The sequence below is a fragment of the Chiloscyllium punctatum genome, chromosome 15 (genome assembly GCF_047496795.1).
Source record: "Chiloscyllium punctatum isolate Juve2018m chromosome 15, sChiPun1.3, whole genome shotgun sequence".
Lineage (NCBI taxonomy): Eukaryota > Metazoa > Chordata > Chondrichthyes > Orectolobiformes > Hemiscylliidae > Chiloscyllium > Chiloscyllium punctatum.
The window spans coordinates 52,218,139-52,245,889 of NC_092753.1; the positions used below are offsets into that span (position 1 = coordinate 52,218,139).

The 27,751-nt window shown below is 40.3% G+C and overlaps 1 protein-coding gene across 4 annotated transcripts in view; it reads left to right on the plus strand.

Moving 5' to 3' along the window:
- The window catches only part of LOC140486245 (cyclic AMP receptor-like protein A), a 218,439-nt gene that overhangs the window by 126,380 nt on the left and 64,308 nt on the right, over positions 1 to 27,751 (plus strand). For 3 of the 4 annotated variants that reach the window (XM_072585121.1, XM_072585124.1, XM_072585123.1), the window contains 3 exons: positions 3,268 to 3,357; positions 22,726 to 22,764; positions 27,379 to 27,457. In XM_072585121.1, the coding sequence (XP_072441222.1) occupies positions 3,268 to 3,357; positions 22,726 to 22,764; positions 27,379 to 27,457 (208 nt within the window). The remainder of the gene's footprint in view (positions 1 to 3,267; positions 3,358 to 22,725; positions 22,765 to 27,378; positions 27,458 to 27,751) is intronic. The other variant, XM_072585122.1, reaches the window with a different exon arrangement.

Consider the following 27,751-nt stretch of genomic DNA (forward strand, 5'->3'; position numbering starts at 1 on the left):
TTTGATTCTGCTTGCACTGGGTTTTTCTTTATCTTGGAAAAATCTATAAGAAGAACAAAGGAAGACCATCAGTAATGCTTCTGCAAGACACTGCCTTCAAAGAGATCATAAGGCATTGTATGTGTTCTGCACCTGGGTTTTGCAAATGCAATCCCAGATTAAGAAAGTAGGTCACTGAAAGAGGGATCAACATAATTGGAGTATACATAATGGATGATGTTATCAATGCTCCAAACACATCTGAGTTAATCTCTTCTAGAGATTCATCAGCAGAAAGTGAGGGCCATATCTTTTGCCGTGAATAAACTATTCAATTTGAATGGTCCCTTTCCTGTCATTTCTCAGTGGGTGCAAAGCACACTTAATAAGATGGTGGCAATCACATGAAGTACCTTAATGACAAAGCAACATACATGTCTCCAGATCACCTTCCTCCATTCCTAGGCATGACCATTTCAAAGTAAATTTTTGAGAGTTGAATTTGGTGTTATTTTGCACAGGGTATTATTACGCTTCACTGGAGCTGTCTCTGCTGCTCCACTTAGAGAAACGAATGAAGCACTGTCGCAAAGAGCTTGGCATGTAGCTACCCTGACACTGAGAGATAACAAATACCTATATATGGGGTGGAAGCTTCCCAGCAACTGAATGACAAGGGCCTTGATGAGAAAATTGGATGGATCACATGAGATTGGCAGTAAGGGGCTTCTGATGTCAAGAGCAAAATTGTCCAATTTCCAAACAATTGTTGAACAGCCAGGTGTGGTTCTCACAAGTGAGCAGCAAGATGTCTACTTATGCATGATATGCATTAATACCCTAATTATTATATCATTGTGCCTCATTGATATACTGCTTCCCATTCTCGCACCTTTTGAATAGAATCTAAACATGACAATTCCCACCTTGCTGCTTGCTGCTCTGACCCGCTGTCTTACACCCCAAATACCAATGTCTCAGGGCACAGTCCCATGGACGGTGATCACACACTCCCCCTGTTCACTAGACCCTCCAGGTCCCAGTTGGCAAAGAGGGGTGCTGGCTTCCCTCTGACATATCTGAGGTAACTGACAGGAACCTTTGCAAGACAACAGTAGACTGCCAGCACTTGACTGGGTATATGACTGGCATCAGAAATCCTGGGAGGTCCCAGCAGTGGCCAGTCCTCCCACCTGTGGTGAGTGTGAGAGTATGTCATTTGGGTGCCATGGGGCCCTGGTGCAGAGGTATGCAGCAGATTTAGAAAGGTGGTGTGAAAATACTTGCTAACTCTCACGGAGAGAAAAGTTCCATGAAATGCACCAAAAATAGACACTTAGCTGCTTTTGGTCAAATTCACTCATTGTATTCATTCCACCTACAAGCTGACAGTAAACTCTTTACAAAGTTGGATTTTGCTTTATGGCTTTTCCTATTGTTAACCTGCACAGATTGGATGTGGGATTTAATAGATGATGGTACTAGCAGTTGAGTATCCTACACGCTTTTGACTGCACTTCCTGTAGTAAGATGTTTTTACTGAATGAGCAGGTTTTAGCCACAGCCTTCACTAGCCATACTTCTCCATGTCTATTGTTTCATAGTTTGTTGTTAAACTGAATGGCATGGGAATGCCAGAAAATTCTTGTGACTCTAACTGTGGTCAGAAGCTCTTTGAAATGTAATACTAGAACCTTATTGTAATATATAACACTGCATCTGTTCTTCACAGACTGGTGGAAGTGGTCTTTCTCTGTATTCTTCATCATGATGTTGCTAACAGTTATTTAGCTCTGTATTTAGAATGCTGAAGAATATTACTGATTTAATAATTTACTTTTAATTTTCAGTTTTTAGTGTTTCTAATCAAACTTTCAAACTGGGAAAACAAATAAAAGTTCAATGTAAAAATTATGTTCCAAATAAAGAAAGGAAAATAAATATGTGTACTATTGAACACTATTTTCAAATTATTTTCCAGAAATGTTCTACAATTTTCACAATTCATCCTGAATCAATAACTATAGTTACAAAATTTAGATTCTGCAGTTGGACACAAAATTGGAAACACTGTTAATCAAATGCACTGATGTCCAGAAATATCACTCCATCAAACAAAGCTATGCACCAGGATTGAGTGTCACCATTTTGAGGGTCAATGTATACCCAATTTAAAGTGTACGACGTAAGGACATAAGAATGGGAGTAGGCCATTCAGCCCCTTGAGCCTGTTCCACCATTCAATGAGATCGTGGCTGATCTGTGGCTTAACTCCATAAACCTGCCTTTTACCCATATTAAATGATCTACCTCAGACTTGACCCTAACAAAGCTGATCCAGCATCCACTGCCATCTGTGGAAGAGAGTTCCAAACATCTACCCTTTGTGTATAGAAGTGTTTCCTAACATCTTTCTCGAACGGTCTGTCCCTAATTCTCAGGCTATGCCTCCTAGTTCTAGAATCTGCAACCAGTAGAAATAAATTATCTTTAGGAACCCTGTCTCTCCCTGTTCAATCAGAACACTCCTTAACCTTCTAAATTCTGGAGAAAACTAGCCTCGTTTATATAATTTCTCCTCATAACTTAACCCCTGAAGTCCAGGTATCATTCGTGTAAACCTACGTGGTACTCCTTCCAAAGCCAATATATCCTTCCTAAGGTGCAATGCCCAGCTCTGCTCACTGTACTCCCAGTGGGATCTATCCAGAGTTTTGTATAACTGCAGCATAACTTCTGTGTCCTTGTACTGCAGTCCTCCAGATATAAAGACCAGCATTGCATTCGCTTTCTTCATTATTTTCTGCATAGGTTGGTGACATTTTAAAGATCTATGCACCTGAACTCTCAAGTGTCTTTGGATATCCTGTGTATTTAACTTTTACATCATCGAGGAAGTACCCTGATCTATCCTCAATTGGTTCAAAATGGATAATGTACATTGTACTCCATCTGCCTCCGAACTCCAGTTAGTCTATCAATATGCTTTTATGCTATCATTTACAGTGCCTGCAACGCTACTTAACTTAGTGTCATCAGCACATTTGCAAATATGACTTTCTATGCCATTACCTAAGTTGTTAATAAATAATGTAAATAATTGAGGCCCTAACACGATCCTTAAGGGACATCACTGGCCACATCCTGCCAATTTGAGTACCTACCCATTACCCCTACTTGGTGTCTCCTGCTTCTCAACCAATTTTCCAGCCATGTCAGTAATAAGTTTATTTTACCAGTCATTGTTTGTCAGAATTAATTTTACTCTCCTTGCATTATTTCTTGCAGTGCATATTATGTTGCAGCGTGGGGTGTGCCTTTCATTCTGTCCTGTCTTCCACTCTTTGGCGATTATTACGGCCCTGCTGGAGCTTGGTGGTAAGAACATGGTTGCATCAATCAATGATGTAAATTTTCTGCACAGGAAGTCAACCTTCTTTTGCTTTTCGTTGCAAGGGAATACTTTTGTTCATTCAGAAAATAATTTCAGGGATTGGGCTGTATTTTGAATTGTAAGTTTATATCTAATCTTTATTTGTGGAGTGTTTTCCAGAATAGTTAAAGTGTAGAAGGAGTCCATGTGGTCCATCTTGCCTGTGTCTGTTGTTTGTAAGTGTGATTCACCTAATTCCACTCTGCTGCCTTTTCTTGTAAACCTGCAGTCATTTTATGCAGATATTTATAAAATTCTTATTTAAAAACCACAATTAAGTTGCCTGCACCACAGTCTCGGGGCAAAGTATTCCAGATAGAGTCATAGAGATGTACAGCATGGAAACAGACCCTTCAGTCCAACCCGTCCATGCCAACCAGATATCCCAAACCAATCTAGTCCCACCTGCCAGCACCCGGCCCATATCCCTCCAAACCCTTCCTATTCATGTACCCATCCAAATGCCTCTTAAATGTTGCAATTGTACCAGCCTCCACCACATCCTCTGGCAGCTCATTCCATACACATAGCACCCTCTGCGTGAAAAAGTTGCCCCTTAGGTCTCTTTTATATCTTTCCCCTCTCACCCTAAACCTATGTCCTCTAGTTCTGGACTCCCCGACCCCAGGGAAAAGACTTTGCCTATTTATCCTATCCATGCCCCTCATAATTTTGTAAACCTCTATAAGGTCACCCCTCAACCTCCGACGCTCCAGGGAAAACAGCCCCAGCCTGTTCAGCCTCTCCCTGTAGCTCAGATCCTCCAACCCTGGCAACATCCTTGTAAATCTTTTCTGAACCCTTTCAAGTTTCACAACATCTTTCCAATAGGAAGGAGACCAGAATTGCACACAAACTATGGAGAAAGGTTTCCTCAAATCATCATTGCTTCTTGTGTGCCAACCAACTTGAATCTGTATCCTGGCTTTCAATCCTTCTGTCAATGGGAACAGTTTCTCTTTATCTGCTCTGTCTAGACCTCCAGCATTTTAAATGCCTCTTTCAAATCACCTCATAATCTTCTAAAGGACAGCCCTAGCTTCTCTAATCTATCCACATAACTGAAGTTACTCATCCCTGGAAGTGTTCTTCTGAATCCTTTCTGCAGCCTCTGCAATGCCTTCATATCATCCTGAAGTGTGGTACTAAAACCTTACCACCATACTCCAGTTGAGGTTAAGCCAGTGTTTTATACAGGTTTATGATAGCGACCTTGCCTTTGTATTCTGTACCCCGATTTATAAATTTTATTAACCACCTTTCCAACCTGCTGAGTCATTGAATGCCACCTTCAATGGTTTGTGTAGTTTACTTTGATTCTGAGAGGCGACACATGAATAAGAGAATGACAAAGAAGACTTTTATCAGTTCACAGGAGACAGTTGGTTGTCAAATAAGTTCTGAAGAACAGTTATACGGGACTCAGTGTTAACTCTGTTTCTCTCTCCACAGATGCTGCCAGGCCTGCTAAGTTTCTCCAGCGCTCTGTGTTTATAAACTAAGAACTTGTTTTGGTGCAGGGTGGTGGGTGGGTGAATATCATACTTTGCTTTTTCCAGTTTTTTTCCCATCCTCTCTGAAATCAAATCCTTATCTTCTATTCATGGCTTCATAGATTCCTTTATAGTAGTGCAACTTACTACTTTTGGTATTGACTCAAATGTACCTTCCGACTACTGAGTATTAAATTAGTTGAAGGAATGATAATAGATATATGCTCATAATAAGGTATCTTAAGAGTATTATGTGGAATTTTTAAAACTTAAGGTTTCTGTACTTTTTCACTGGGTGTGGGCATCATTGGCATTTATTGCCAATCTCTAATTGCTTTTGAACCACTGCTGTCTTTGGAGTGTAGGCATGCACACAATACGATAAGAAAAGGAGCTGCTATGTGGGTGCCCCCACCATTCTTTCCAGCCTTACAGCATGAGACGAGTAAGTTGCCAGGTTTCACTCTGTGATGGTCCTCCCACCTGGCTCAACACTGAAATGTCCATCTACTGGTCATTTCAGTGCTTCAAGAGGGCTGATCTCAGTGTGTGAAGTGCAATGCATTGCTGAAAGTTGCATTTTCTTTCCCGTATAGCAGCCTTGGCAGAATTTAACAGTCCCCAATTGGCGAGTCTGCAGACAGGAGAACCCACAGAATTCTGTGGATGGCACTGCCACAGTGTGTCAGGTGAGGCCTTGGGCAACCTGTCTGCCTCAGCCCACCATTAAATTCTACCAAGGCCACTGCACTGAAATGAACGTGCAACATGCATTGCTTTTCTTATGCTGAGAACAGGTAACACATTCATGTGATAGGTACAAGGAACCTCTGAGTTGACTGCATAGATCAGAAGCTTCTTTGTGCAGATTACACTTTTACTTTTCCTGGAGGATGACCATAAGTTGTAAATGTAACCACTATGTGTCTGTGAAATCTCACTGCTGCAACACTTCCAATACTTCCCTGCTGTGCCTCTGTGGACAATTAGTCCTGTTTTTATTATCCCAACTTGTCCTTTTGATTCTGAGCAGAAATCATGTGATAGGTGATCCCTCGCCAATTTTTCTTCTCTTGATTCAAGTGTGCTGCAGATCAAGCTTTTTGGATGGACGTTTCCTATCCCATTTTTCATTTAAATTAGAGTAGGGTGCATCCATCGCAAAGCCCAGTGCAGCTCTCATTGTCTGTGTAGGAATGCCAGGACTTAGCTTTCCAAGGTATCTCAATTGTGTCTAGGCTACAGGCTTAGTATCTGGTGGATGTAGGCCTAATGTTGAGAAGAGATGCTTCACGTAGTGAAGATCTTTACCTTATTACAAACTTGATCTAAACATTTGCAAAGGAGCTGAACTCCAGAAGTGAGGGTGACCTGAGAGTAACTACCCTTGACGTTTGACCAAGCTGTGGCATTAAGGAGCCCTAATAAAACTGGAGTCAACGGGAATCAGGTGGAAGTCTCTCCACTGGTTGGAGTCATAGCTGGAATAAAGGAGGATGGTTGTCTGCCTTAGTTGCAGGACATCACTGCAGGATTTCCTCAGTCTGCTTCATCAACGGCCAAGTCCCCATGCTAAGATCCAGTGTGGGAATATTTCATAATGATTGTACAATTTGCACCATCCGATCATGAAGTTGCCCATGTCCAAATGCAGCAAGACTTAAACAACATCCTGATGTGGAATTTTAATTGTTAGTCGCATCAGCACTTGTTTTAGATTTCTGGGCAAGGAAGGGACAAAATTGTTGAACCATTCCAACACTAGTTAGACACTTCTCCGGGATCAGTAGTGCTTTCTGTTGAAATGGATGAACTAAAGTAAATTTGAATAAAAAAAAACAAAGATTGTGGATGCTGGAAATCAGGGACAAGAACAGACTACTGGAAAAACACAGCAGGTCTGGCAGTATCTGTGAGAGAAAGCAGAGTTAACATTTCAGATCCAGTGACCCTTCACAACTTTTTCATCAACGTTCTCATCAACTCATCTGGATATATCTTGTGATTATGGGGTTGTGAAACACATATCATTGATTTCAATCCATAATGTTGTAACAATGAGACATTTAGAGTGAAGTATTCTTTCCCAACACTAGTTATCTGGCTCCACAAGACCAGTGTTGAACTGTCAAGTTAAGGGATGGGCACACCTCAAGCAAATCATGTATTATCCTATTTTCTGCGATGTGTTATAATTGAATGTGGTAACACTGATAGAGTATCCTCAACCAACCGGTTTGGTTATTGTGAAATTATGCCACTGTTACCAATACTTTTGAATGAGTAAAGTATGTTCTTTATGACTCATCTATTTTGCAAATTGAGTTTTAAGGCCCATTCATTCCATGAAAAACCTTTGTAGAAAGGGGAAAGAAATTTGTTATGGTGAATTCCCCATTGCTTACCAGGACAATACATTGGCAATATGAAGTTACTCTCTCTCCTATTTCTTTCTCCACTTTTCCATTGCACCAAGATTTAAAACATCTTGATTAAATGAGATTGTTGTAAGATATGGTTTGATCTATTGCATACAGCGCAGAAACAGCATAGAATTTCATTGTGTTTTAACTTGTGATGTCCTGAAAGACTATTTTCATCTTTCAAATTAGACTTGACGTAAACATAATTTCTTTGAATTTTTTGATTTACTGTAGTGAAATAGAATTGGGAATTAACGTTCATTTGATTTATAACAATCTCAAAATGTACATATTTTGCGTTTTGACAATGTATAGTGTGTTTCTATTCATGGACATATGAATATCTTCATACTCTAAATTATAAACTTGTTTCTACTATCCCTGTGAAGGAACAGTTCACCTAATGGCACTCTCCTCCCTTTTCCCTGTAGCCGTGCATTTTCTTTTCTTTTTATCTAATGATTGAATATCCTTAGCTTTAGTTGGTTCTGCGACAACTACGCTATTGGGAAGTGCATTCCAGACCCTAACTACTCACTGCATGAAAAGGTTTTTCTTCATATTACACTGCTTCCTTCTAAAAATGATTTTAAATCTGTGCCACCTGGGTCTCAGTCAGGCCATCAATAGGAGGTTTCTATCGATTGCTGCTTCACAGAGATCCTAACCTGTTTCACAGACCCACCAATCTGCTCAGTAACCCTGACCTGTTTCACTGTCACCCATTCCGCTTCACAGTGATTCTTATGTCCTTCTCAGTCCTCCCAGTGTGTTTCACAGTAATCCCAAACTGCTGTTCAGTCCTCCCAGTCTGCTTCACAGCATTCCTGATTTCCTTTGCTGTCTCTTGATTTGCTTCACAGTGATAATGATCAGCTTCCCTCTCCTCCTGATCAGTTTCACTGTAACCTGGACCTGTTTTCACAGTGCTTCCAGATCCTGGCCTCTTTTGCAGTGCTCTTGATTTACTTCACAGTGATCCCAATCTGCTGCAGACTCCTACAAGTCTGCTTCACAGTGACTCAGAGTCAAAAAGTGTCACAGTGACTCGCACCTGTTTCACTGCCTTCCAGTCTGCTTCACAGTTGTCATGACCAGCTGATACTTCCGGTCTGCTTCATAATTATCCTGATCTATTTTACAGTCCTCCTCCTGGCCTGCTTCACAATGATCTTGACCTTCTGCACTCCTCTTCGTCTGTGATGTATTGATTCTGAATTACCGCAAACTCCTCCCAGTCATTTTCACAGTGACCTCAACCTTCTTTGCATTCCTTCCAGTCAGCTTGCCTATAATCTGGACAGGTTTCACTGTGTTCCCGGACTATTTCACGGTGATTCCACCTTGTTATAAGCGTTTCCCAGTCATCTTTCCTATAATCCTGACCAGCTGCATATTTCTCCCTGTCCTGCTAGCAATTTCTAAATTCTGACTGTAGGATCACAGCCCTCTTTCTGCCTATGTCATTGACATTAATGTGCACCATGCACATTGGCGGACACGCTAGAGGTGTGGCTGACCTGCAGCTGTTCAGTGATGTATCAACCCTCTAATGTAGAGCATTACTCTGTCTTGGCTTCCGCACTAAATTATTGCCCTACTCTATGTCAGCCCAAAAGTCCATGCTTTCCCCCTTCAAGAAGAACTTTTGTCATTCCCTACTCCTCAAAGTGCCCTTTCACACAACTCTGTCTTCTCTAAATACCGCCCAGACTTTAATTTCTCTCTCCTCTCCCAAGTTTCTCTGTAGTTTATGTACCTGACTTACTGTAAGCTATTCCTGATGTTGCAGCACTGCTGATTTAATTTAACTGGTAGTGCTGCTGTGAATGTGCGATATGGACAGGAATACCACATAATGAATGGGAAAAGGATCACAGGGATCATGTGGAACACACCTGACCATGCTAATCGCACTCACATGGAATTGAGTTTTTCTGGCCCAGATAATGCTGCAGTAATGAATGGCAAAATTGTCTGTATTCTGTTAACATAAGATGTAGGGGGGCAGGAGTAGGCCATAAGCCATTCAACCCATCAAGTCTGTTCTACCATTCAATGAAAACATGGCTGATCCTGCGATCTGCGAATCCTGATCCTATAACCGTCAAATCCAATTTCCTGTCTTTTCTCCATAACCCTCGATACCCTTACTGATTAAACATCTATCTCAATTTTGAGTAAACTTCATAACCCAATGGTAAAGAATTCCACAGGTTCATACCCTTTGAGAGAAGAAATTCCTCTTCATCTCTGTCTTAAATCTGCAACCCATTATTCTGAGATTATGTCATCTGGTCCTGGACTCCCACAAGGGAAAATAATCAATCTGCATCTATCCTGCCAAACCCCCAAGGAATCTTGAATGTTTCAATAAGGTTGCTTCTCATTCACCTAAGTTCCAATTCCAACAGGCCCAACCTTTTCATAAGACAGTCCCTTTATTCTACGGAGCAGTTTAGTGAGCCTTCTCTGGACTGCATCTAAAGCCAGAGTATCTTTACTGAGATAAGGGGCACAGAACTGTTCATAGTATTCTAGCCATGGTCTGACTAGTGCTTTGTTTTAGCAAAACTTCCTTATTGTTATACTGCATTCCCTGTGAAATAAAGGCCAACATTATAATTGTCTTCACTATTACCTGCTGAACTTGGATGCTAGCTTTTCAAGGTCCATGCATGAGAACTCCGAAATCCCTCCTGTGTCACTTTCTGCAGTCTTTCTCCATTTAAGTAATATCCTCCTCCTCTGCTTTTCCTGCCAAAGTGTATAATCTCACATTATATTCCATCTGCTGAGTTTTTGCCCATTCACTTAACCTGACTGTGTTGCTGTGTCGGCTCTTTGTGTCATCCCTCACTATTTGCCTTCCTGTCTGTTTTTGTGTCTTCTGCAAATTTGATTAAAGTACACTGATTTTCCTCATTCAAAATGTGGCCCCAGCACTGATCCTGTGGTACTCCACTAATTGCAGATTGCCATCCTGAAAACAACTCCTTTTCCCATCTCTCTGTCTTCTATGAGTTAGCTAATCTTCTACCAATGATACCTTTTATTGTACCACTGCAACTGACAGAAAGCTTGGAAGTGTACAGACTAGTGCTGAAATCCAGAACTTTCTGTCGGTGAGAATATCCTCCTCTGCATAATGAACTGTAAAGGTTTGGGAGACTGTTATTTACCCTTATAGTGGTGAGTTGATGAAAACTTCCATTGTAATATTATTTGTCATGCTGTAAAAAACTGGAAAATGTTGCATTTTGCTGAATAGGATGTTAATTGGGTTTTAATAACCTCATTTATTACAATTTCATAATTACTTATGTCATAATCAAATCACAGACAAGGTTACTGAATTTTATTACAGTTCCAAGCAGGATACCTTAAATTGTTAAGCTCCTGCATGAGGAAAGATGAACTGGCTCCTCTTGGTTATTCACCCACCCCCTCACTTGGTTACAGTGAGGTTAATTTTAAGAGGATACATTTCCTTCTGGATAGCTTTCTCCCAAAACCAGATTAACTGATAGTGTCATAGAGCCATACAACACAAAAGCATACCCTTCAGTCCAACCAGTCTGTGCTGAACATAATCCTGAGTATTTTAAAAGGAACTGATTTAACCAGACTTTCTTGAATTACCACAAGGTGCGTAAATGTGAGAGGATTAAGTAATGAAACACACAGACTCACAGTTTAGAAATAAGATCAAAAAAGTTAAGAAAAAGATATATGGATCTATCTCTGAATTGAAAAGAATGGGTAATTGAATATTGTGCCACTGTAGTAGAGGTCAACTGTAGCATTGATGTGGATCTTTGGAAAATCAGTTTCACAACCTTTATTTCCATGGATTGGTCAAGATGCTGTGGTTCTGAGTCCTTACGTCATTCAGGCTTACAGACAATTCTTCATTATCCTGTCTTTTTAACTGGTTGACAACACTTGGAGTGAGAGACAGTCTTTACTTACAACACAGAAGTAACTAGGGGATCGTTCTTTGTCTGTGACCTTCACAGCATTCTAACACTAGAACCTAGGACGGTACAACAAAAGTATTGAGTTCTATGATTACGCTCAGTAGAGTTCTAACTGCCCTTTTAACTGTCATCTTCAAAGGTAAAATCACAAATTATCTCTGCAGTTTGGACATAATTTGCAGAAGATGGACTGCTGATGAGCAGGGGTTTGTGACCCCTCATTATCTTTAAAGATACAAGAGATCACAATTCAGTCTGTTTGAAGTTTCTGTTTAGGTGCTGTGTTCCTTCGGTCTCTCTATTCAGGCATCCACTTAATTTACATCTGCTGCTATGTTTGACTGTATCGGTCCTGGTTTAAAAAACACATCTTGTAATTACGAGTTAAAAATGTCCACAGTATTTTGTGGTTCTGACCTGTGGTCATGATACCAATGAATAGCTTTACTAGCCTTGAAAACCTAATTGTTTATTTGTGGAATGTCAAATTTCTCCACAATTATGTAAAAACACACATACTTTGTTTCCTGTGCATAACTCAACTTGATTGGCTGCCTAAATGCTTGCTGAGATATCTGATGCTACATGCTGAAATGTCTCCTTGATTTGACAGAGACATAGGGGAAATTCCCTCTGTAAGTGAGGACTGCAGTGAGCACTCTTGTTTTGCTGCTGCCTGCACAATTGAGGCCAACATCCAATTGCCCTGAACAAACAATCTCTAAGCTGCTCTGCCTTTGATGGCTTATTTTCTATTGCTAGTAAGGAATGTGTTATTTGTAAAGGGCGTGTATGTTTAAATGACATTGGCTATTTCTATTCCTGGCACTCAGTGTGATTATTGACTCTGTTTTGATGAAATAGCTAAAGTGATAATTAGAAAATTGAAAATGTATTCAAAGATCACCTAAATTAAACCGACCTTTTGGAATATTAGTATTTTGCACATCTGCCAGGATTTCAAAGCAGAATATTGATGGCACTCCCTGTGATTTACCTCTCCATTGTTAAAGCTACATAACATGGAAACACCCAATTGTGAGAAAAGAAGAACAAAGTAGAAGATATAACTTGTCAGTGATCAAATATTCAACCTAATTAAATAGGACAGATTAAAGTCTTAATGTGTTGCAGTTTTTTATCCATCTACTTATATAATTTTAATTGGGCCATTGCCCACTCTGTTGCACCCAGTTAAGGCACTTCACAAGCAGAAATATACACAATTTATGGATTAGGTCAGGTGATCAAGATAATTCAAAGGAGATGGCTTTAGCAAGCATCTTAAAGGAATTGGGAGAGGTGGTGAGGCAAAGAGATTGAAGATGTGAATTACAGAGCTAAATGGATGCCAAATAGAATAATTGGATCTTTACTTTTCATCCAAATCATTTATAATAAGGTATTTATAACAACCGATCTAGGGCACAGCTTTATGAAGTTTTCAGATGGTAAGAAACTTGAAGGAAGATGTGGTTAGTTGCTGACTTGCTGCCATGAAATGGGCAGAAGAATAGCAGCTAGAGTTTAATGGTGGAGGATTGTGAAGTGATGTACTTTGAGAGGATTTGTAGGTGATCAGGAAAGTTGTTAAACTGATTTTTAAAAATGGGTTACTTGGGTTTGGAAGTAGAATAGATTGTGAGGGCAAAGAGATCATGCTTAGGTCTCAGTTTGAGCATTGTGGATAGGTGTTAAGCATCAGAAAGAGAACAAAGTTGACCAGGATGAGGGACTTGCCCAATGTGGAGAGATTGAAATGTTGGGGCTGTTCTCCTTGTGACAGAGATGATTAGTATTTGGTATACAAGAGCTTCTTAAGATGAGAAGAAATTTTGGTAGAATAGATGTGGAATAAATTTTATCTCTATGAGTATGTAAATCACCAGATGCCATGAATTCAAAATGATTGGAAAAAAATCTAGAGAAGTTACTGGATTGTCAGGCTTTGGAATGCCCCTTCATTTTGAGCCCCTTCATAAAGTCAGCTTGTTTCACCTCGCCTCCAACATTATGGCTGACCCAGACTGTATAAAACTTTTTATACTTCAAATCCCACAACCCATCAGCAGCAGTTCTTATTTCTACCTCCATAATATTGCCTACCTCTGCCTCAACCTTACTCCTGCTGCTGCTGCTGCTGCTGCTGCTAAAAATCCTCGTTTTTGTTGCATTTTGGCTTGATTTTTTTCAAAGTCCTCTTTGCAGACCTCTCTTCTAGCATTTATAAATCCAGTTGATCACAAGAATGAGGCTCTTGCAGGATTAAAAAAGGCTTTCTCCTCTATAACTCCTTTCAAAACTAGTCAGACTTAAAAACGGTTTTGTAAAAATCAGCATCAGTACTGGGGATGTAACTTTGATTTATTGAGCTCCCTTGTCTTTGGGCTAACATCTCCCTGAAACTGCACACTGGTTTTATCAGATACTATCAGATTGCAAGCTGACACATACACAATATGTACTGCAAGATAGAAACTCACTTGGGATTTGAATTGGCCATTGGCTAAGCTTTAGTCATTTTACTTTCAACTGATTAAAAGCATCAGCTAGAGCCCAACAATTTATACTGAGCTGGAGAAAGTGAGGACTGCAGATGCTGGAGTGGAAGAGAGCTTCTTCACGGAAGGCATCCTTGTAAGAGGATTCGCAGTAGATTAAAATGGCTGGTACACTGGATTTGCAGTCAGCCTAAAGTTGATCAGGTGGATGTAAAAGTATCTTGTTCACGATATTGTCTGTTTCCAAGTAAATTTGAGTCCTTGATCTTCTAAAACTCTGCTCCTTTATCACTGACAGCAAAATCTGGTTGTAGAATACTTTATCCCTGCTCTATAGTGTTTTTTCCTTCATCTAAATTATTAGAATTACCCTTGAACAGTTCTATCCCTCCATATCCAAGCATGAGTCCCCTGCCTAGGTACTCTAAGGACCCATCCCTTTGATCTCTCCCCTTCATCTACATCCTGCTCTCACAATACACACAGTCAGTTTCTGATGGCATTTAGTTGTACCTTCCTGCCACTGCCTTTAATGTTTCCGAGGGTTCTGCACTGTTAGATGCAACCTTAGCCCAAACTGGACGGGAATAGCTCATGTCGGGAGCTCAGCTTCAGGCTGAATGATTGATGTTCTTGCCTGTTGCCCCTTCAATTGTTTTCAGATTTGTGACAGATGCCTCTGAGGCAGATTGGAATTTCTTTATCATCCAAAAATCTCACTTTAGTGATGACAGTGAGATTGCAAAAGGATTTTAACTGAAAATTGCAGCAGGCCTGCCTAGCCCTAAAGCTGATATTCATACACAACAACTACTTAATACATAGGGAAAGAAACACAAAGCTGCAGCTCTCAGGATCAGAAGATCCACTGACAGTCATATCTGCCAGGAACATTTCCAGCTTACAGATTGCTGCTTTACCTGTCTTGATCTATAGTAAGCTTATTATTCTTATTATGGGGGTCCTCTCGATGGATACGCCATCCATCACCTTAAATAGTTATTCCCTCACAAGAGGTACTGCAGGAATTTATCAAGTCTCCCCCAACAGCACCTTCCAAACCTGCAAACTCTGCAACCTAGAAAGTTAAGAGGAAGATGATGTTGTAGGTGGTAATATAGATCTGAATTAGTAATCCATAGGCCCTAGCTAATGCTGTGGGGACATAGGTTCAAATCCCAGTACTGGTGGAGTTCAAATTCATTTTACAATTCTGTAATTTCAAAGCTAGGTCCAGTAATTCTGACGATGATAACTGTCATCAATAGTTGTAAAATATTCAATCCTTTCCAATTACACGTACATCCCGTGAAAGTTTTTTTAAAAAGTGCAGCAAAGGCATAGGAACATCAGCTGCAAGTTCTCCTGAAAGTCCCTCACAATCCTGACTTAGAACATTGTCACCACTCCTTCATTGCTGCTGGATCAAAATCCTGGAATTCCCTCCCTAACAGCTCTGTGCATGTGTCTACACAAGCAGTAGCTCAAGAATGGAGCTCACCACCACTTTCTCAATGGCAGGGAAGCAGATCAACAAATACTGGCTTTTCCAACTCTGCTCAGATCTTATGAAGGAACATAAAAGTGTAATTGCTGCATTATTCAGGTGCAGTCATGTCAATTTCTTCAGATGCATTGACGAGAGCAAGGGATGGTGGCAGCTCACACCCCCAACTATCTGTCGATCAAGAGTGACCTCCTTGGACCTATCTGGAGGAATACAACAGCAGGATGCATTTCTCCAGACAGGAGATGTCTGCAGACTTCTGCAACAAGACCTGCTGATTGCAAAGGAAGCTCCTTAGGTGATAGGTAGATTGACTTCATTGCAGATAAATATGAAAGGACTAATAATAAGAAGAAATTAGCAGGACTTATACACTTAATGGTAAGGTCCTAGGGAGTGTTGCTGAACAAAGAGACCTTGGAGTGCAAGTGCATAGCTCCTTGAAAGTGGAGTTGCAGGTAGATATGATAGTGAAGGCAGCGTTTGGTATGCTTTCCTTTATTGGTCAGAGTATTGAGTACAGGAGTTGGGAGGTCATGTTGCGGCTGTACAGGACATTGGTTAGGCAACTGTTGGAATATTGCGTGCAATTCTGGTCTCCTTCCTATCGGAAAGGTGTTGTGAAACTTGAAAGGGTTCAGAAAAGATTTACAAGGATGTTGCTAGGATTGTAAGATCTGAGCTACAGGGAGAGGCTGAGCAGGCTGGGGCTGTTTTCCCTGGAGCATCGGAGGCTGAGGGGTGACCTTATAGAGGTTTACAAAATTATGAGGGGCATGGATAGGATAAATAGACAAAGTCTTTTCCCTGGGGTCGGGGAGTCCAGAACTAGAGGGCATAGGTTTAGAGTGAGAGGGGAAAGATATAAAAGAGACCTAAGGGGAAACGTTTTCACGCAGAGCGTGGTACTTGTATGGAATGAGCTGCCAGAGGATGTGGTGGAGGCTGGTACAATTGCAACATTTAAGAGGCATTTGGATGGGTATATGAATAGGAAGGGTTTGGAGGGATATGGGCCAAGTGCTGGCAGGTGGGACGAGATTGGGTTGGGATATCTAGTCGGCATGGACAGGTTGGACTGAAGGGTCTGTTTCCATGCTGTACATCTCTATGACTCTATAAATAAAAAAATGAAATGACTGTTCCTATGAGAGTGCAAACATGGATTTTCACAGAAGGACCGAATTGTTACCGTGTTGAAGGAGGTCACCCATCCATTGTGACCGCACCGTCTCTCCAAATGAGGATTTCATTTGGTTCCACCATCTTCCTAGAACCCTGCACATTCTTCCTTTTCAAAAAGCAGTCTACTTCCCTTTTGAATGTGAACTTGGCAGAACGATTTACTAGATCTGTTAAGAAGTAGATGACATGTCCTTGGCTTTATCAATACTTGGATAGAGTGCAAAAGCAAAGAAATTGCACCAAACTTAAATGGTTAGGTCTCAGCCAAAGGATTGTGGCCAGTTCTAGACGCCACATTTTAGGGGGGATGTATAGGCCTTGGAAGGGTGCAGAAGGAGATTGACCAGACTGATGCTTGTGCTAAGAGACTGGTGCGGAGAGAATAAAGAAACTGGAGTTAATATCCTGACAGAATAGTGTTGTATTTCTTGTGTTATTGATAAATAATACATTAAATAATATGCAGTCACTTTACTTGAAAAACAGGTTTATGTAACAGCCCAAGCCACAACTTATAGTTATAGATAGTTATGAACATCTCCTTTCATACTTCTGTGGGACTACACCTGGCCCTTGGTCATCTGGTTTCATCCTTGAGCTTGGAAAATGATAAGGGCAGATTTCATACAAGTGGGCAAAATAAGGAGAGGTTTTGATTGAATACAGACAGATGAATTAAAAGCAGAGATAGGTCATTGGGCCCCTCAAGCCTGCTCCTGATCATGGTTTCAAATTCCTCTTTTTCATCCCCCCTGGTAGCCTTTCGTTCCTGTGCCAAATCAGTATCTAACAATTTCTGGCTTAAAAATATTCAATGACCCAGCCTCCACTGCCTTTTGAGGTAAAGAGTTTCAACATTGCACAACCCTTTGAGGGTAGAAATTCTCCTCATCCCTGCCCTGAAAGGGTAACCCCTAAGTTTTAAACAAGATCCCCTAATACTGGATGGACTACATGAGGAAACATCGTTGTCAGGCCAACGTTTGAAGGCCATTCACCATCTACGTACTTCAATCAAGTCACCCTCACTCTTCTAAACTCCACTGGAAATAAGTCTGTCAAACTTTTTTTCTCTTTTTCATTCATGGAATGTGGGAATTGCTGGCTGATCCAACATTACTTGTTCCTAGTTGCCTTTGAGAAGATGCTGGTGAGCTGCCTTCTTGAACTGCTGCAATCCATTTGCTGTAGATAGAACAACAATCTCATTGGGAGGGAATTCCAGAATTTTGACAGCAGAGGAACAACAGTATACTTCCAAGTCAGGATGGTAAATGGCTTGGAGCAGTATGTTTAGATGTGGTGTTCCCATGTATCTGCTGCCCTTGTATTTCGAGATGGTAGAGGTTTGGAAGATGCTGTCTAAGGATCCTTGTAAATTTCTGCATAAGACAACCCATTTATTCCAAGTATCAATCGAATAACCTCATTTGAACTGTGTCCAAAGCATTTGCATTCTTCCTTAAATAAGACCAAAGTACACACAGCATTTTAGATGTGGTTTTAGCAACTGAAGTATGACATCCTTCATGTTATGTTTAAGTTTTCTGGTAATACAGGATAGTGTTCCAGTAGCCTTCTTAGTTAACTGTTGTACCTGCATCCTAATTTTTTGTGACTTGTGTCCTGGGACACCTAGCTCTCTCAGAATTCTGCAATCATTCTTCCCTTAAGTAACACTCTGCTTTTTCATTCATCCTGCCAAAGTGAACAACTTCACATTTTCCCACGTCATGCTCCATTTACCAGATTTTTGTCTACTTCCTCAACCTATGTGTGCGCTTCTGCAAACTTCTTATTGTCCCTCTGACAACATACTTTCCTACCTATTTTTGTCATCTGCAAGTTTAGCTCCCATACCTTCACTTCTCTCATCTAAATAATTGCGAGAAATTATAACAAGCTGAGATTGCAACGTGGACCCCTGAAGGATTCCACTCATGAGATCCTGCCAATCAGCCAATTACCCATTTATGCATACTCTGTTTTCCACCAGCCAGCCAATCTTCTATTCATGCTAATATGTTACCCTCACATCATGAGCTCCTACTTTATGCAATAACCTTAATGTTGCATCTCGTCAAATGTATTCTGCTAGTCCAAGTAGAGTACATCTACAAGCTCCCATTTACGCATAGCATATATTATTAATTCAAAGAACTCCTACAAATTGGTTAAACATGATTTCACTTTCACAGGGCATTGCTGACTTTTCCCAGTTGTCTTGAGCTTTTCTTTGTGTCCAACTATAACTGTCTGAAAGATCAATTCTAACGCCTTCCCAATGACAAATATTAAACTAACTGGGTTATAGGTTCCTGCTTTCTGCTTCCCTCCCTTCTTGACTGAAGGAATTATATTTGCTACATTCCAATCTGATGGATCCTTTCCAAAATCTAGTAAATTTTGGAATATTAAAACAAACACGTAGTGCTGATCAGCCACTTCTAGTAAAATCCTCAGATGAAATCCATCAAGAGCCAGGGGCACGTCAGCCTGCAGCATAATCAGTTTGCTCAGTACTGCTTCCCTAATGATTGTAATTTTACAAAATATCTCTCTTGTTTCTCGTTATTTACAATTATTACGGAAAAGGTTTTTGTTATCCTCTGAGGTGAGGGCGGAAGCAAAGTATTTATGCATTTTATTCATTCATTTCCTTATTATCCACCATTAATGTCCCATTCTCACTCTCTAGTGGACCAATCCTCACTTTGACAATTCATTTCCTTTTAAAATATCCATAGAAACTCTTGCTATCCATTTTTTATATTTCTAGATAGCTTTCTCTCATACTCCAGTTTCTAAAGTTATTGCTGGTGGGTGGATTGGTGAAAGTTGCTGTTATATGAACAATAGTAGAAGAACCAAAGGGGAGATCATAGAATGATTACAGCTGTTTACAGTCCATCATGTTAGCTCCCTGAAAGAGCAACCTAACTGATGTCACTCCCTTGCCTTTTCCTTGTGGGACTGCAAATCTTTCTTTTTCAGATAATGATACAATTCCTTTTTTAAAAGCCTCGATCAATTATGCCTCCACAGCACTCTCGAGCTGTGCTTTCCAGATTCTAACCACTTTTCCTCATGTTGCTATTGCAACGTATGCCCTCCTTCCTCTACTCAGAACAGTTTACTGAGACAAGCACTGATTTCTGGGGAATTTCACTCCATATGTTCCACCAATCCAAAGAGGAAGTGTTCCCCACCACCTTTTGTTTCCTGACACTCAGCTAATTTTATATTCTGTGGTATTCCATGAGCTATAACTTTGTTCGCAGTCTGCTGAGCAGTGTTTTAATGAACGCCTTTGGAAGCCCAAATATGCCACATCAATAGCATTACTCTCATCAACCCTCTCTCTTACCACATCAAGCTAGCTAGTTAAATACAGTTTTCCTCAACAAATCCATGTTGGCTTTCTTAAATTAACCGTATTTTCCAAAATGCCTATTAATTTTGTCTTGAATTATTGTTTCTAAAAGTTTCCAGACCACTCTCATCACACAGTGAGTTATTATCTGGAGCTCACTGCCTAAAATAAAGTTTAAATAGATTCAGTAGTAAGTTTTCAAAAGAAAATGGGGCATACACTTGAAAAAGAAAGACATCTAGTACAGTGGGGCAAAAGCAGAGGAATAAAGCTAATTAAATGGCTTTCTCAGAGAGCGACCACAGGCATGAATTGATTGAAGAACCTTCTCCTGTGCTGTCCTGTAAGATTTCATGATTCTTGCACCTGGAGGTTATGGCTGAAAAAAATGCTCTCCCTGAAGTCAAAGGGGAGTGTAATATGTTGTTTCACTTTGAGGCACAGAAGATTGCTGTTCTGTTTAATGCATCTGTCAACTGCAGAAATATAACCGATGTTCCTTATAGCTGGTTGTATGCAGGAGACTGCAAAATTTTCAAAAGCTTGTCTGTATTTTTCACAAGCTTTCTTTTTCTATTTCATTTTAATCTAATTTCTTTAGTCATTCAGGAATTACTAGCCTTTCCTCCTCATTGTTATTCTACATCTGAATTTGCCTTTCTCTGTGCTCCTCCCATTGCTCATTTACTATTTCATCTGCTGATCTTTGTTTCCAATCCACCTGGGCTGCATTAACTGCACACTTCAGTGCACTCGAGTACCAACCAGCATTTGTGACTGCAGGAAAAGAGATCACCCCATCACTGGAAAGCTAGGAACTCCTTGGTAAAGCTTCTAAAAAAAAACTTGTAATTTCACAGGACAAGCCAGCTCTCTGGCTTGCTAAAACTATACCATCCTCAAGCTGTTTTGCTGAAGGCCAGATCTGGACTGGAGTAGCTGCCCATCTGGAAGTAGATAAATATGTGGTGCTGCATTTTGGAAAGGCAAATCAGGACTTATACACTCAATGTTAAGGTACTGGGAATGTTGTTGAACAAAGAGACCTTGGAATACAGGTTGGTAGTTCCTTGAAAGTAGAGCCGCAAGTGGACAGGATAGATACACTTGCCTTGATTGGTCAGTGTATTGAGTATAGGAGTTAGGAAATCATGTTGAGGCTGTATAGGATATTGGTTATGCCACATTTGTTCATTTCTGGTCTCCCTGCTATTGAAAGGATGTTGTGAAACTTGAAAGGGTTCAGAAAAGATTTAAAAGAATGTTGCCAGGGTTGGAGGATTTGAGCCATAGGGAGAGGCTGAACAGGCTGGGGTTGCTTTCCTTGGAATGTTGGAGGCTGAAGGGTGAGCTGATGAAGGTTTATAAAATCATGAGGGGCATGGGTAAAGTAAATAGTCAAGGTCTTTTCCCCAGGGTGTGAGAGTCCAAAACCAGAGGGCATAGGTTTAGGGTGAGAAGGGAAAGATTTAAAAGGGACCTAAGGGATAATGTTTTCACGCAGAGGGTGATGCATGTATGGAATGAGCTGCCAGAGGAAGTGTTGGAGGCTAGTACAATTATAACATTTAAAAGGCATCTGGATAGGTACATGAATAGGAAGGGTTTGGAGGGATATGGGCCAAGTACTTGGGAATGGGACTAGATTAAGTTAGGATCACTGGGTGCATGGACGGGTTGGACCAGAGGATGTGTTTCTGTGCTGTACTTCTCTATGACTCTCTGACTCTACGTGGAGGATAGCTCATTACGCTCACTCTCAGCCTGATTTAAGACTCTGAATCAATGACTGACAGGAACTGGCCTGCAGGCTCCCAGTGGTGTCAGTAACATGGGAGCAGACTGGGTGTGACATTCCAGTGCATACCAGGGGGCTGTCGGAACTCCAAGGACGACTTTCCTCTGTCACATACCTGGCCATGGCTGTCGCCCCACATTATATTGTGGAGCAGTTTCCCAGCAACAATGCTGGTCCTCAACATTGATTGTCTTTTTAGTCAGGTATGTTACAAATGCTGAGAAGATGGACATACCTCCCATACCTGCAATGGTAAGCTGTAGCGCCCTCTAAGCTAGAAGGTCTGCTATTCACACTCCTGCCTTGTCAATCCACCCACCATCTTGAACTGCTAGGCTTGTGCACTGTTTGGAAACTAATTGGCCATTGACTCCTTTTTGACAGTCTTTCAAAATCACAGTTCATATTTTGAACAAGAGCTTTTAATGAGAGCTTTTTAATTTGGGAAGGTTATTTCAGTTTGAGATATATGTTCATCCGCAGTTCACATGGATAATAAAAGCAGTGTGTACTGCGTTCTGAATCCACCAGGGATGGAAGGCAAATATTTTATTTCAGCCTTGGGCTAGATTTGAAGCATGATTGGTTAAGATAAAGCCACAGACAGCCAAATGGGTTCTCACTAATTCACTACAGAGACAAATCATCAGTCAGGAATGGAACAACATACTACATTGTCTGATAATCTCACTAAATGATATTTATATTACCTGGCAGAATCTCACATATTGAAGTCTATCACTAGCAATCTGATAATTCAAAATAAATTGGGCACATGGACTTCCATTTTATTAATGCACTTATTACTCTTGCAAAACAACCATAATATTAGCTGAGTTTATCATGTTATTGCCATCAAGCAAGATCTCAGAGTACCTTTTTTTTTGTTTACATTTGTTATTGCGTCAACTGGTGTTAGTAATGTAACAGATTTCTGTTCCTTGTTAATTGAACTTCTCTTGTTTTATGCACTCGATATTGATTCTGTGCTTGTAATGGTCTCAGCTGCTCTATGTTTTACTTTCCTATTTAAAGCATGTTTTTCTTTTCCAGCTGGATCACAGATGATCATGTTGCCTGGAGATTTGGTATGTAAGTATGGCTGATTTAACTCTGAGCTCACAGTCCACTTCAGGTCATCAACATTTTTTTTAACCTAAAATGTAGAAGAAGAACATCAATTAAAGCTAGTTCACCTTAACCCTTATTGTACTTGGACTACTATTAATAATAAGTGATTTATTTTCTAATCTTAAAATTATGGAGTCCTATATTATGCTCGTTTATGTCAATGACGTATTTGGGTATAGTGAAAAAATTCCCTCTGAGTGACAGCATCTCTTAAATGATAACCTGGAAGCACTGTATTTTCTCTAATCTTTAGGCTTCCCTTCAAAGTAATTTTGAGCAAGGTCAAGTGGAGCAAGAAGTACATCAGTGCCTTATGTATTAAAAACAATTAGTGTTCTTAAGATTCCAAAAGTATTGCATCAGTAAATACTGTGCTGCTATAAACACAGCCACCTGGTATTTTACTAAAAACTTGCATCATGTCAATAGTGTACAGAGGAACCTCGATTATCCAGAGGACACGGGCGGATAGTATTTCATTCGGTTAATCGAATTCGATAATCGAAAGCTATCTAAGTCACAAGGCTATTTTCAGTTGCCAATTATCCAACAAAAATGACTTAAGATCAACCTTTTAATTTCAGAAGCCGCAAGAAGCAATGCTAGTGGAGCCCAAACTGTGTACAAATATTTCATTATTTCCATGGGGATAAGCACATACTTCACCTGCTAAACACATCTGAACTAGTCTGATCAGGCACACCATTTCTGCATTAAGCACTACATGACTATGCAAAATAATCCTCCGTTAACAATGACAGCAATAATATGTATAAACCAGTGTTGTATCATTCAACATAAAATCCACTACTCAAACAGCCATCGTTTGTATTGACGTTAATGTTTAAAGCTACAGTGTTATTTATTATCACAGAAATGTCAGTCATTACACCGACTGTCAGCTCTGTACTTTCTCATGTCAATTTTGAGGTCCTTCATGATGTCCTCCTAATATCAGGAGAAAAAGATTGGCTTTTTACTCTCTATTTGTGTCAACTTTTAAAGTGATCAGAAGTGCCATCTCCTCCTAGCATCACTTTCTCTTCATTTTTCAAATATTTTCCACCAATTTCTAGCCTACCCACACCGATGACACCTCCTAATCATAAATTACACCTGCATGACTGTGACCACAATATATTATGCATAATGCTTTTTTACAACCTCTCTACAGCTGTGGTACAGACAGCATCATCATCTCACTTCATTGTTTCATGTCTGTACATTATTTGGCAAACCATTTTTATCCGTCTAACAATGGTTTTTGTGCCTGTGCATACAAAATCCTGCCCCCAGTTCACAAGGATTTCCCCTTGGCCTTTTTTCCCCATGTAAATGTTGGCCGTCAGATTGCATTGTACCTCTCTTCAAATTCCTTAATCCCACAATAACCTGTGTGCTGTCAGACAGCCTGTAAGGTAGTAAGTTGTGAATGAATCAACATTTCTAGAGTAGAACATTAAGTAGAACAAAGCAAATGTTTGTAAGAATTAACATTGCTCTCTTCTCACTGACTGCAACCCTTTCTCTACTTGCTTGCTCAGGTTGAACTAATCTATGCAAGTCTTGACATGCTTTTCAAACTGGAGCTGAGTTTCAAAACTCATGTTTTATCAATCACTACAAATACTTACTTCAACCCTGTCTGAAAGCCCTGTTTATTTGTACACCACATCTAACTTCATTTCTCCAGTATTCTCCTTGTTTGCCCCTCAACCACCATTGCACAAAAAGGCCAACTTATTCAAGCCCCCACTACTATCTGCTTCCTGCCTCATGTTTATCTACCATTCTTGATCTTGCTGATGTACTCCTGCCCCATTGCCCTGAAATTAGGATCCATATCCTTGTACTTGAACTTCTGCATGGCTCTGCCTTACCCTACCACTACAAATGTTCCCAGTGATATATTTATCTTGGATCATTCGTTTTTCTGATTCCTTTTTTTTTGCAACCCTCTCACCCTGCTGTTGGTTACAGACCTTGGGCCCTGTCCCTAACACCATCTTTGCCTCTGCATGACTCTCACTACCTTTAAATACGTTTTCAAAGATTATCTTTTCAAAATAGCTCTTGGTCACCAATCCTAACATTCTCATGCAAGCTTGCAGTCTGTTCTGTATTTCCTGTCATTAATTTTATTGTTTCTCACCTCTCTGTTAAGTTTTCTGCATTACTGAACTATGTACAGCTGAGTTATCATTATTAGAATTTAACTTTGAAGCATCACTGGAATTTGTCCACTACTGGATCATGTTTCCTTCAAATGCCCTATTTCAGATGACGGTGAACAATTTGGCAGCGGTGTGAACAGCCAAGGTCTTTTCCCCAGGGCAGGGGAGTCCAAAACTAGAGGGCATTGGTTTAAAATGAGAGGGGAAAGATTTAAAAGGGACCTGAGGGACAACTTTTTCATGCAGAAGGTGGTGGGTATATGAAATGAGCTGCCAGAGGAAGTGGTAGAGGCAGGTGCAATTACATATAAAAATCATTTGAACGGGTATATGAATAGGAAAGGTTTAGAGGGAAATAATGCAGGCAAATAGGACTAGTTTCGGTATATGGACCAAAGGGACTGTTTCTGTGCTGTATGACTCTTTGACTCTGGGTGGGGAACTCTCGAGAGAGAGATCTGTGTGCAAGGTTGCTTTTAATCCATTCTACTAGCTTCACTGAAAAATGTTAATAATAGATTTCTAAGTTCTCACCAATGCAGTTTGTAAGTCATCTCTACAACTTCAGAAGTCACAGTCTGAGACTACATAGAAGCATTGAAAATAGGTGCAGGGATAGGCCAATTGGCCCTTTGAGCTTGCACCACTATTCAAAATGATTACAGACTAATCGTACAATCTCAGTATCCCATTCCTTCTTTCACTCCATATCCCTTGATCCCTTTAGCCGCAAGGGCCATGTCCAGCTCCCTCTTAAATATGAATGAACTGGCCCTAACAGCTTCCTGTGGAAGAGAATTCCACAGGTTCTCAACTCTCTGAGTGAAGACAGTTCTTCCTCATCTCAGTGCTGAACAGCTTAGACTGTGATCCATAGTTCTGGACTTCCCAACACAGGGAACATTCTTCCCACATCTAGCCTGTCCAGTCCCATCAATATCTTATATGGTTTCAATGTGATCCCCCTGCCATTTTTCTAAATTCCAGTGAGTACAAGCCCAGTCGATCCACTCTTTCCACATACATCAGTGCTGCCATCCTGGGAATCAGTCTGGTGAACTTTTGCTGGACTCCTCAATAGCAAGAATGGCCTTTCTCGATACCAAAACTACACATAAAACCCGAGGTGTGGCCTCACACCTGTATAACCGCAGCAAGGTTATATCAGTTAAGTTGACAGATTCATGTTTAACTAGTTGCTTTGGGCCAAGCTGAAACCAATCCCACTGTCACTTAATTTCATATCACTGAATAGTAGGAACTCTGGCTTAATTTTTCTCTTCCTTAATTGAGTGACACTAAAGCCAATTATAACACCACACTACTACACCACTTGAGTTTATTGCTGTATTGTACGGTAAAGTTTGTCTTTTTTTTTGAGTTCAGCATTTGAAAAATATCCAATTGTGCATTTGTATTTCTGACAGGCTAATAATTCAGCTTCAAACATTGTTTGAGAAGCATCTGTATTAGCGATTTTGCATTTGTATTTTACTAGATGCACAATTAGGAAATCCGTGTTTTCTATTTTTCATCTCAATGTTTTACTCTCATGATGCCATAGTCATAACACACAAATTGATTATTCATGGTAGTATAGTGATTAGTTGTTAACAAAGAACAAAGAAAATTTACAACCCAGGAACGGGCCCTTCGGCTCTGCAAGCCAAATCTACTGTATAAACCTGGTAAAAACAATGACTGCAGATGCTGGAAAGCAAATACTGGATTAGTGGTGCTGGAAGAGCACAGCAGTTCAGGCAGCATCCAACGAGCAGCGAAATCGACATTTCGGGCAAAAGCCCTTCTGCCCGAAACGTTGATTTCGCTGCTCGTTGGATGCTGCCTGAACTGCTGTGCTCTTCCAGTACCACTAATCCAGTACTGTATAAACCTGTTGCCCAATTCCTAAGCATTTGTATTCCTCTGCTCTCCACCTACTCATGCATCTGTCCAGATGCACCTTAAATGAATCTACCATGCCTGCCTCTGCTGGCAACGCGTTCCAGGCACCTACCACCCTCTGTGTAAAGTACTTGCCGTGGAAATCCCCCTTAAACCTTTCGCCTCTCACCTTGAAAGCGTGACCTCTCGTTATTGAATCCTTCACCTTGGGAAAAAGCTTATCTCTATCTACCCTGTTTATACCCTTCATAATTTTGTAGTCCTCAATCAGGTCCCCCTCAATCTCCTTTTTCTAATGAAAGCAAACCTAACCTACTCAACCTCTCGTCATAGCTAGCACCTTGCATACCAGGCAACAACCTCGTAAACCTTCTCTGCACCCTCTCCAAAGCGTGTTGTTGGAAAGACATATTTGTTTATCAAATACCTCTGCAATAAGGGACATTGTGATATATACCTTGAGAGACATGTAAAAACTGTCACTTTTTTTTTGCAGATGGTATATCCCATTGTTTGTCCTCATCTTTCTGATGATGTCCAGCTACATTCACATATTTTATGTGGCTAAACAGCGGGTAAGAATCCAGATTTGGAAATCTTGAAATTAAGTCTGGCAAAATATCAATGCTAAACGTATATGGTCATTTCTATTTGAATTGTTTTTTCTGTTTAAAGAACAGGTGATCATTCTTTATCTTGTTCTTTATTTTCCAAATAATGGTGAGGCTATTACATTAAGTAACTCTTCTGCTCTCCATTATGTTATTAATATAACATCTGAAATTATTTGCTTCTGTTGGTTATTTCTTGTTGGAATAACTTGCAGATTGCATCGATTTCATTTGCAATATCTACATGTAGTAATTAAC